The 12,368-nt window shown below is 32.3% G+C and overlaps 1 protein-coding gene across 2 annotated transcripts in view; it reads left to right on the plus strand.

Moving 5' to 3' along the window:
* Nucleotides 1-12,368, plus strand: part of plcb4a (phospholipase C, beta 4a) — a 58,415-nt gene that overhangs the window by 14,061 nt on the left and 31,986 nt on the right. For both annotated transcript variants that reach the window (XM_016453319.1, XM_016453320.1), the window contains exons 6-19: nt 668-747; nt 1,290-1,343; nt 2,134-2,215; nt 2,919-3,019; nt 3,955-4,012; nt 4,435-4,543; nt 6,268-6,478; nt 7,501-7,594; nt 7,774-7,853; nt 8,456-8,540; nt 8,640-8,730; nt 8,996-9,091; nt 10,517-10,611; nt 12,108-12,252. In XM_016453319.1, coding sequence (XP_016308805.1) covers nt 668-747; nt 1,290-1,343; nt 2,134-2,215; nt 2,919-3,019; nt 3,955-4,012; nt 4,435-4,543; nt 6,268-6,478; nt 7,501-7,594; nt 7,774-7,853; nt 8,456-8,540; nt 8,640-8,730; nt 8,996-9,091; nt 10,517-10,611; nt 12,108-12,252 — 1,381 coding nt within the window. The remainder of the gene's footprint in view (nt 1-667; nt 748-1,289; nt 1,344-2,133; nt 2,216-2,918; nt 3,020-3,954; nt 4,013-4,434; nt 4,544-6,267; nt 6,479-7,500; nt 7,595-7,773; nt 7,854-8,455; nt 8,541-8,639; nt 8,731-8,995; nt 9,092-10,516; nt 10,612-12,107; nt 12,253-12,368) is intronic.

Consider the following 12,368-nt stretch of genomic DNA (forward strand, 5'->3'; position numbering starts at 1 on the left):
TCACATCAAAATCCAGCCACATATTTGTTTAGAGCTGGTTTGGCTTGTAAACGGTAAACGGTGCTTGCAGATTTCTCTCCTGATTCAGACCAGACCACTTTTTCACTGGTGGAAGCATTATTATGGATTATGGACTCGTATTTTAGCAACGGTTTGAAGTTAAAAACTTTTTAATGATGGATTTGTTTCAGCTTTTGTCTTCTCAAGATGTTAACTGATGGACTGGAGTGCTGTGGATTTCTTGTGGATTATTGTGATGTTTTTAGCAGCTGTTTGGACTCTCATTCTGACGGCACCCATTCACTGCAGAGGATCCATCGCTGAGACACTGATGCTACATTTTTCCAAATCTGATGAAGAAACAAACTCAACTACATCTTGGATGGTCTAAGGGTGAGTACGTTTTCAGCAATTTTTCATTTTCAGATGAACTTTTCAATAAAGCATGCGAATGAGTATGCAACTCCAAGGTTATGGGTTCGATTCCCAGGAAATGCATGAACTAAGACGTGCTATTGATTTGTCTTTCTAAGAAAAATCTATCAGCATGTTAGCTCACTAGAACTGTGCATTTTTTTTGTTTCATCAGTCATGTTGGCCACAAAGAGACTGGAAACTCACTGACATTTGAAGTTTTATCCTCATATTTGCTTGTGTGTTTCTGCAGCAATGGATGGACGGCTTGCGATCATTGATTCAGAACTCTCGAGCGAATAACGTGTGTCCGATGACCTGCCTGAGAAAACAGTGAGTGCCACCACAGCTATAAATCACTGGAGCGATTTCAGCCTGCTAATGTGCTGTGTGTCGAGTCACTGAGTCACTTTTAAGGTTTCATGAAGTATTCAAGGAAATGATTCGGCCAGCAGCCGTGCTTCTGACTCATTACTGATACGAGCTAATCACCTAGAAAAAACACATTTTCTTTCAATTAATATTCGAAACAAGTTACTAAGCTCAATCAGCAACATTGATGATGTGCTGTCAGTTGCCACAGATAAATACTTTTCTATCATCCCTCAGTTTGTAAAAACAAGCAACATGTATCTTGTTTACAGTAATGCACATCTAATGAAAGTCTGTGAGGCAAGACATTACAAATGATTTCAATGCACTTACATTAATTCCTCAGGAAATTGTGTGTTATTTAAGCTGTAACATTTTTTTTTTTTTGGAAGGTGGAAGAACTTGTTTATTAACCTTAACCTAGAATATTTAATAATGCAATGTCTTTTTGCTTACATATTCAGTGTTTCTCCTTTGCTTGTGTTTTGATTTATTTTCTGCAGTTGGATGCGGTTGTCATTTTTGACCAATGTGAATGGAAAAATACCCGTCAGGAGGTACTTTCAGCATTCTAATGAAGAAACCCTAGTTTTGATATTTGATAGATGTCATTACTAGATCACATCTTGATATATTTTATGGCGATTATTATTCATACAGTGTGCAAAATGTATTTGGCCACTCAAGTTGTACATAAAATGTCTGTATGTCATTGCATTAGATAAAAAAATGTGTCACTTTTGTTTTGTACAGTGCCAGTCAAACATTTAGAATTAAGATATTTAATGCTCAACTAGACTGCATTTATTTGATCAAAAATACAGTAAAACCATGATAAAAATCAGCATATTAGAATGATTTCTGAAGTATCATGTGACACCGAAGACTTGAGTATTGATGCATAAAATTCAGCTTTGATCACAGAAATAAATTACATTTACATTTACTATATGTTCACATAGAAAACAGACATTTTAAATTGTAATGATACTTCACAGTACTCCTGTTTTTACTGTATTTTTTTTTATCAAATAAATGCAGCCTTGGTGAGCAGAAGAGACTTGTTTCAAAAATTACAATATTTTAATTATTCCAAACCTTGGACCAGCAGTCTATGTCAATGCATTTAGAAGATTATATAAAGAAATACAAGCATGCTTTTCAAGCAAACATGTTTGACGTAAAAGTAGTCTTTGAATTGATTAAACAACAGATCTAATGAAAAGAAATTATGCTGCAGTGTTTGAGATGCACAGATACAGACACTTGATCTAATGAAGGACATTCACATGTTTAAAAGCGTCATGTCCGTCTTTATAACCATTGAATGTGTCTGATTTTCTGCAGTATCACACGAACCTTTGCCTCGGGCAAAACAGAGAAGGGTATTTTCCAGGCGCTGAAGGATCTCGGTTTACCCAGTGGAAAGGTAATTTTTAACAGCACTTAACTTTCTCTCAGATATCATCAAATACATGGAGATCTAGGATGGAGATATTAATAATGATATAATTGTAATGCCACGCCACACATAGGCATATAGTTGTGAACCACATGCCTGAATGTAGTTTGAGTTTGCTTTTAGTGATGACAGTGAACTAAATACTACTGTTTTCTGCATGCTGCATATAAAATAGATCAAATTCAATATTATTCATAGAAAAATATTATTTAAAATGTACATTTTATTTTATATATAAATAAAATAAAAATATGATTATTTATATAAATATGTAGAATATACAAATATCTATAAATTGATCATTATAAATGTATATACATAATAAATTGTTATTTATACTTGTTTAAAATATATATTATTTGTATAAAAAGGTTTAAAAATATTTTAGATGTTTATATATATATATATAGACTTTTAAATCTGTAAACATAATTGAAAATGCAATAATTATGTATAATAATAATACTACATTTGTGGTCACATTATCTTTGGATTTTGCATGTTCTCTTCTGCAACTTGCATGCATACTACATACTGCAGCAATAGTTTGAGTAGTGTGGTAGTAAAGATAACCATTGGTTGCTATTATTTGCTGCTAATGAATTTACACCCTTCTAGCTGGTTTGTTTCTAATTGGAGAGCTCTTGGTTTGTTTTCATGTCATTAACAGAACGATGAAATCGAGCATGAAATCTTCAAATTTGACAAGTTCTACAGCCTTACGCAGAAGATTTGTCCCAGAACTGATATTGAAGCACTGTTCAAGACACTGTAAGCATGCAACCTGAACTTTTATTGTTTGTTTAAAAATACAGTATATTAAATTAATTAAGCAACAAATATAAAGCTTTACTATATTAAATGTGTGAATTCAGCAAGATATTCTGTAATGATTGCTGTTTTAGTAATTTTATAAATAGTTTGCTAATGGTGGATTTTATCCATTATTGTCTATTATATTCATTATAAAGTCAGATTAACCCTGTTTTTATTAATATATGTTCTTGGTCTTATTATGAAAGATTCATAATTCAGAATGAATGTTGTTTTGGAAGAGTTTTTCCTAGGAGTTACACAACACTAACAAAACAGTTTTATATTTAATCACGTATTGCCTGAGGAGCTTGAATATTAAACCGTTAATCTAACTAGACTCAGTGAGAAACATGCAGTAAAATGAGCTGCGTAAATTACATTCAACATGAATAACGTCACTGATGAATCATTCATAATAACACCAGAAACATGAATTAAAGGAACAGTTCACCCAAAAATGAAAATCTGCTGAAAATGTCCTCCCCCTCAGGTCATCCAAGATGTAGATGAGTTTGTTTCTTCATCAGATTTGGAGAAATGTAGCATTGCATCACTTGCTCACTAATGGATCCTCTGCAGTGAATGGGTGCCGTCAGAATGAGATAAAAACATCACAATAGTCCACAAGTAATCCACACCACTGTTTATCAGCTGTTTGGACTCTCATTCTGACGGCACCCATTCACTGCAAAGGATCCATTGGTGAGCAAGTGATGGAATGCTACATTTCTGCAAATCTGATGAAGAAACAAACTCATCTACATCTTGGATGGCCTGAGGGTGAGTAAATCTTCATTTCTAGGTGAACTATTCCTTTAAGAAAGTAAATAGTAAATTCAGAAGCATTCGGTTTTCTTGTGTCGTCTTTCATGTGCTGCTTTTCTTTTCAGCAGGGGAGACAAAAGCGATTATTTAAGCGTAGACCAGTTAGTCCACTTTTTGAATGAAGTAAGCAATTCCTTCCTTTAGTAACTTTCAGCATCCTGCATGTGAGCTGATTTTTGCACATTTCTTACTCCTGGACAGCGTGTTTATTTAGCAGAAGCGTCTGTAATATTCCTTCACGTCTGCATGCGATGAAAATGTAATGTTAGCCTGAATGACAAAATACCCCAGTTAGATCAAGTGTTATTAAGACTTTTGTGTCTGTTATGTGTCTTTTCTTCTTTGAAGTCTTTAGTCTCCACTGTCTATTGTTTTAATTAACATTTCTCTTCTCTTCTACTTCTTCAAAGAAGCAGCTTAATTTAAAGCACCGTTCCTTTTGTTTAACCTTCTGCGTGTGTTTATTAAACAAAGATGCTTTTAACAAATTACTCCGGTTCCTTGACCGAGTTAACGTAACCTGCAGGTTTTGTTCTCTTGCGTAGAATCAGAGAGATCCGCGTCTGAATGAAATACTCTTCCCGTTCTTCGACTCTAAATGTGCTTTCCAAATCATACAGCGATATGAACCTGATGACAAACTGAAGAGGAAAGGTGTGTGACACGTTATTGTGTTTATATGTGACTATTTATTCTTCAAATGGTGTCTAATGTATTTGTTTTGTCTTTTATTACTCTTATTTATTACCCATTATTACCCAGCTCTCTGGAATACTTGATTGTGATTGGTCAGTGGCATATTATTTTGTGTATATATTTGTGTATATTAGTGCTGTCAAACGATTAATCGTGATTAATCGCATCCAAAATAAAAGTTTTTGTTTACATAATATACGTATGTGTGTGTACTGTGTATATTTATTATGTATATATATAAACACACACATGCACGTATATATTTAAAAAATATTTACATGCATTTACATTCATATATTTATATTTATATAATTTATATTATATATAAATATATTTAATATATAAACATAACATATTCATCTTAAATATATACGTGTGTGTGTGTGTGTTTGTGTGTGCATATACATAATATACACAGTACACACCCATATATTATGTAAACAAAAACTTTTATTTTGCATGCAATTAATCGTTTGATAGCACTAGTGTATATATAAAATCATAAATTGTGTGTGTGTGTGTATACTGTGTGTGTGCCGGTATTCGGTAATGCGATATATCACGGTAATGAATATGCACGATATTGTTATCGTGGGCACTTCTAAATACCGTGAATAATTATATATTACAAATTATTCAGAATTTTGAATGCATTTTAAGAATACTTTTCCCATCAACTGGTCAAAATGCACAACACGCTGTATGCTGCGTGAAAGACGTGAAAGACGCATGTGCACTCTGATGTAAATAAGGGCGGACGAGAAGCACATGGCGGAACATGTGAGAGATGCTCTGGATGAACGCGCACTTTCACTCTCTGACAGCAGATGGCGCTAAACTGCAGCATTTAATGAGCTAACATGAACTAAGACATGAACTAAGTATTTTTTTAACAAAGATTAATAACTTCTGTAGCAAATGTAGCTATTGCTCATTGTGAATGTTAATGCATTAACTAAGGTTAACTAATGAGGTCTTATTGTAAAGTGATTCCTATTGGTCTTTATAGTTCTTTTGCACTTTAATCTGTGTAAAACTTTTAACTTTATACATTTTTCTGTATTGCTTTATTGCATTTAAATGTTCAGTTATTTTTGTTATAAGAAAAAAGTTATTAAACCTGTTATACTGTATTATGACAGCACTTTTTTAACTAAATTTCAACATCGTGATAATACCGTATACCGTGATAAAAGCATTAGCAATTAATCGCAACATGAAAATTTGATACTGGCATATCCCTAATATATATATATATATAACAAAACGAAATATGTAATGTACTGTATAATTGACCAATGTTCCATGTTCAAACAGTTTCCTACAGCATATTTTCACATTTTGTTTATTTATTTATATGTCAAGCAGTTGTTTAATTATATGCAGACCACCCTTTGGTGTTTATTTATTGTTTTATGTTGTCTAGTTTTACTGGACAGTAAAATTCAAAATTACTGTTTTGGTTTAAATGCTTATTCATAGTTTGTTCGCATTGCTCATGCCTTAAAGTCACATTCGTATCTTATTATGTAAATACACTTTTGTAATCTTGGAACGCCACCTAGTGTAGAAGTACAGTAACTCATGTTGATTTCAACACAGATTTAGATAAATGAAAGGACTCTCTTGAACATCTCATTAATAAATGCATGAGTAATGAATGGATGGACGGCTTTGTGCAGGTCTGATGTCATGTGACGGGTTCTGCCGATATCTGATGTCTGATGAAAACGCTCCTGTGTTTCTGGACCGCCTGGAGGTTTATCAGGAGATGGATCATCCGCTGTCTCACTACTTCATCAACTCGTCTCACAACACGTACCTGACCGGCAGACAGTTTGGAGGGAAGTCGTCAGTGGAGATGTACAGACAGGTGCTGCTGACCGGCTGCAGGTGGGAGCAGATGCAGAATATCAGCCTGATAGCATTCACATTACTGCAAAAAAAGTCATCTGTTACATTTCTAGTAACAATTTAAATTAATTTATTCCCTATTATGTTTTTTTTTTTAATCTGCATTACTTAATGTTTATTAATAACTTTCTTAAAAACATTTTATTGCATTATTATGAGATTATCTGTTCATTGACTTTTTTACATGGAGAAATACCATTCATGAAGTTTGATTCATTCATTTTAAAATGTGATTGTACATCTACATTGAAAACAGGATATATTATTTAAAAATAACCTATCAATTAACCTGCATACATTATAAAGCCAAATATTTATTTATGGGGTATGTTTAAATGAGTTACATTTGAATTTAATTTAATAGCTTTCTAAATGATGAGAAATACCATTCATCAACTTTGATTCATACATTTGATTTTCAAATGTGATCGTACATCTATTAATATGGAACACAGTATATAAATACGTGATCAGTTAACCTGCAGATACTATAAAGTGTTACCATATTTATTGATTTATTTATTTGGGGGTATTTTTAAATGGGTAACACTTAAATTTCATGAAATAACTTTCTTTAAAAACAAGCATTATTGCATTATTACAACGACGTTTGTTGATGCACTTTTTAAATCATGAGAAATACATCAACTTTGATTCATAAATTGTCAAATGTGATTATACGTCTATTAATCTGCAAAAAATATGTGAATGCCTTATCAGTTGCCACTATCGTAAAGTGTTACCAAATATTATAAGATGTTGCCATCTGCTAAAAATTCTAACTAAAAGAATACTGTAGTGCCAATGCACTTGAAATAATTAAATCTTGAAAAGTGAACATTTTCAGAATAAGAAATCTTGAAAAAAAGGTTTGCAATTTGGCATGTTACTGTAGGCTGTTGATGTATAATGTATAAGAGTGTGATTTTTGCAGCATCTGTTATTTTGAGTTTGTTTTGTTGAAAGTGTCAGGAACACATGGCGTATGGTTTGACTTGCAGGTGTGTTGAGTTGGACTGCTGGGATGGAAAAGGTGAAGATCAGGAGCCCATAATCACCCACGGCAAGGCCATGTGCACAGACGTCTTCTTCAAGGTGAACACAAACACAGAAACCTTCAGTGTGTGCGTTCACAATCAATATCTTTGTGTTGTTTTTTTCAGTAAATGCTGCAAAAGAATCGTCTGCAATTTCTCTGGAGCTTTAAATAGTCAAGTAAATGTATTTGTATTAATGCTTTAGCCTGAAAAATATTTACAGTATGTTATATGCAGGACGTCATTCAGGGAATTAAAGAAACGGCCTTCCTGACATCAGAGTATCCGGTGATTCTGTCCTTCGAAAACCACTGCACGTACGTATTATCCTTATCAATATCTCACAAACTAGATGAATAAATCATTATAATAATTTAAAGGATTAGTTCACCCAAAAATTTAAGTTTGCTTAAAATGTGCTCATTCTCAGGCCATCCAAGATGTAGATGAGTTGCGTCATGTAGAGTGAGCATTACTTGCTCACTAATGGATGCTCTGCAGTGAATGGGTGCCGTCAGAATGAGAGTCCAAACAGCTGATAAAAACATCACAATAATCCACAAGTAACAGTTTGAAGTTAAAAGCATTTTAATGATGGAGTTGTTTCAGCTTTTGGCTTCTCAAGATGTTAACTGATGGACTGGAGTGCTGTGGATTACTTGTGGATTATTGTGATGTTTTTATCAGCTGTTTGGACTCTCATTCTGACGGCACCCATTCACTGCAGAGCATCCATTAGTGAGCAAGTGATGCAATGCTACATTTCTCCAAATCTGATGAAAAAACAAACTCATCTACATCTTGGATGACCTGATTGTGAGCACATTTTCAGCTAATTTTCATGTTTGTGTGATCTAATCCTGTAATAATTATGAAAGAAATGCACAGTATGATTTCACCTGTGTTGTGTTTCTCTCAGGAAACATCAGCAGTATAAACTGGCGCGCTACTGCGAGGACATTTTTGGAGATTTGCTCCTGAAACAGCCGTTAGATGATTTCCCGGTGTGTTTAATTGCACTTTAAACCTGTATTATATTGTGTGTTTATTCAGAACCCCATAGCACAATTACTAGCTAAAGTTTTACTTGAACTCTGTTTCAGATGGAGGCCGGGTCTCCGCTGCCGTCTCCAAATGACCTCAAAGGAAAAATCCTTATCAAGAATAGAAGATTAAAACCTGAAGTTGAAAAAAGTAGTGATATCTTTACCACAGTTATTTCTACCAGATGCAAATAAAATAAATAATTAATATCACATCCTCATGTTCTGGTCTGATATGTATGATGTTCTGGTCACACGTGCCATTTATTAATGAAGTAACTATGGTATTTTGGAATTAACCATGGTAAATATTTGTTTTTGTGAAGTAGTTTCATTGTTAGTATGTCACGAAACGTAATTCTCAAGGTCCTAAAACTCATAGAAAGTGATGTATATTAATACGTTTTTTCAAACAGAACAGCTGGAGCACTTCAGGAAGCACATGGAGGCCGGAGAGCCGAGCATCTCCACAAACATGTCTGAAGATGAGAATGAGGAGGAGACATCCACCGGTGAGCAAGAGTCGTTAAAATGCAAAGCACATATGTTAATTATTTGCTTGGTTGCAATACATTTTTGCACCGTATTTAAAACTAGATGTCTAATCTGTTTCCTTGCATACTAAGAACAAAAGATGGCTTTATCCAAAGCGTCTTACATTGCATTTAGGCTATTAATGTTTCAATTAATGCATTCCCATAATCTGTGTACATATAATGCTTTATGCATGAAACTATTAAAATGCTTCCAGTTACAGGCTGTAAAAGCACCATATTCTATACATTAGTCATAATTTAGATATTCATGGTAATTTTCCAGTCTCTGTGTTGTTGTCATTAACTGAAACTATGAAAAAAAAAAAAAAAATCTGTCAATTGAAATAAAGCGGAAATCAAACAAATTACATTAAAACACTTAAAAAACAATTACACTGAAAAACGTTCATGAAAATGTAAAATTTAACCTAACTGAAATAAAATAAGTTTTAGTACTAAACTTACTCAAACCAAAAGTGAAATAAAGCTAAATAGAAATATTAATGAAAACGTATAAAACAAAAATGGCAAAAGCACATAAAAATGTACCAAAACGTAAACTAAAATTAAAATAACAGAAAATATAAAACTACTATAACTGAAAAAAAAAAACATAAAAAATACAAAATCACAGCAACATAATTACTAAAACTTCAACTAAAATTAAAAATTAAACTAAAATGATAACTAAAAATCTAAAAATAATTCATTATATGAATTAATATTGTAGTAGTATTTATAATATTAAAATAACAGTCTCGGATCAGTTGAACAGGATCATTTTGCTGATGTATGCAAATGATTTCCATTATGATTGGCTAACATTTGCATTTGTTTTTAATCATATATTGCCTTGTGTATTGTTTCTACTCTATATTTTAAAGTATTGCATTAGTTTCACATTTGTGACCCTGCAGCACAAAAGCAGTCTAGAGTCGCTGGGGTATATTTGTAGCAAAAGCCAAAAATACATTGTATGGGTCAAAATTATCAATTTTTCTTTTATGCCAAAAATCATTAGGATATTAAATAAAGATCATGTTCCATGAATATATTTTGTAAATTTCCTACTGTAAATATATCAAAACTTAATTTTTGATTAGTAATATGCATTGCTAAGAACTTCATTTGGACAACTTTAAAGATGATTTTCTCAATATTTAGATTTTTTTTGCACCCTCAGATTCCGGATTTTCAAATAGTTGTATCTCAGCCAAATATTGTCCTCTCCTAACAAACCATACATCATTGGAAAGCTTATTTATTTATATAAATCTCATTTTTAATTTTTCAAAATTTCAAAAAGGGTCAAATTCAAATGGACCCTTATGACTGGTTTTGTGGTCCAGGGTCACATTTAGTCTTTTTTCCCAGCAATGAAATGTATATTTGAATCCGTAGCAGAGCTGCTGAACGAAGCTCATCCCGAGCGGATTCACGGATGTCTGATCACTGAGGAAGAGAATCGTGAGGAAGAGGCGCTCCGACCCAGAAAGGTCCTTACAGCATCCTTACATAATCACCATTACAGCCATAATTCACCCAGAAATCTAAATTCACTTTATTCACCCTCATGTCACTCCAAACAAGTCTGCTGTTTGTTTCTTTTCCGTGCAGTGACAGTTTATATTAAAATACAAGCACATACTGTACGCTGTAGTTTATAGTGAAGCATTTATGGTGCTTTTATCAGTGGTATTTTACTATCATTGATATACTGTTATAGTTTTTATTAATATTGTGATCCTAAAATGGTTTGCACTATAATTACTTGCTTTTATCAGTGTTATATTATAGCTTTTATTAATATTTAGATTTTTTATACATATTTTCCCTTTTTAATGTTAAAGTTTCAGTCATTTTGTTCTTGTGTTTTTGTCTTTTTTTAGTATAACCTTTTTTTTTATAAGTATTTTATTTAACCTTTATTAATATTTATTTTGAGTTTAATTGTTTTTAGTTACAAAGACACTTCATAGTGACGTCAAAAACACAATAAAAGTATCTTAAAAGTGGCTTCCACTGCATGTATTGGCTTTTATGCTGATTTATCCATGTTATTATAATATCACTGATATACCATTATAGTTTTAATTAATATTTTGGATTTTTACTTTTTTTTTTTACATGCACTCACTTTTTATAAATAATTTTTATTTTTATTTCAATTTTTAATATTTTTTATTTTTACATTTTTTATTTTGATTTTAAAGAGTTATAAATTTTCTTGCATTTCTGTCATTTTTATTAGTTTTTTATATTTATATAGTTTTAAGAACTTTTTTGTTTTATTTATAGTTATTTTATTTTATATTAATATATATAAATGAAATACATATTAAAGATACATATAAATGAAAATTAGAGATGTGGTCGACTAGCTTTTTTTATATTTTTTGTATATTTTTATATTGTTTTTTTTTTTTGTTATTTCATTTTATTTTTAGGTTACAAAAATATTTTTATGGTTTTAGTTAAAAACAAAAAAAAATTATTTGTTTTTCACAGAAGAAATTAAGTTGTGTGTGTGAACTGTTGCTTTTATCTTTTAAAGAAGTTATAATTTCTATATTTGAAATGCATTTTTAAAACTGGCCCCGGTTTGCTTTATTAAAGTAACTTCTGACAGTTTTTTCTTCTTCAAAGATCAGAGGAGAAATGGAGACAATCATGAGTTTTTGTTATTTGGTGAGGAGTGTCATGAATTAACCCAGACTTCACTCGAAGCCTTTTATCATGATAATGGGCTGAAGAAGCTTTTATATTTCTGCCAGATTTACCCATTACTGTCTCTTTCCTTCTGATGACGGGAATCTCGCTGTCATCGCCGTGCATAAAGAAACTGTTGAGAACTGGAGCTTGTTAGCAAAGCAAACTCAGAGTTAGAGATTTGAACAAACACTTTTGAGCTGGTGAGATCTGCTCGGACAAACACAGCACATTTCCTTAATATTTCTATTATTGTAATGGTTTGACTGCTATTTTTTCACAGGCTGGTGAAACGAATGTGGCTGACGAACAAGCACTGATTCAGTCGTACACGTATGTGGCGGCCACTACTAACATCCACCCGTATCTGTCCAATATCGTCAACTACGCACAGGCCGTCAAGTTCACCAGCTTTGATGAAGCCGAAGGCAAGTACATTTGCACTAAAAAGACCACCAGTATTATTTTTTGTATTATTTCTGTAGTATTATAGTTTTTATGAGCCTTTTCAATTATGAATATTTGGAAAATTTAGATTTGGTTT

The sequence above is a fragment of the Sinocyclocheilus anshuiensis genome, unplaced genomic scaffold (genome assembly GCF_001515605.1).
Source record: "Sinocyclocheilus anshuiensis isolate Anshui unplaced genomic scaffold, SAMN03320099.WGS_v1.1 scaffold767, whole genome shotgun sequence".
Taxonomy (NCBI): domain Eukaryota; kingdom Metazoa; phylum Chordata; class Actinopteri; order Cypriniformes; family Cyprinidae; genus Sinocyclocheilus; species Sinocyclocheilus anshuiensis.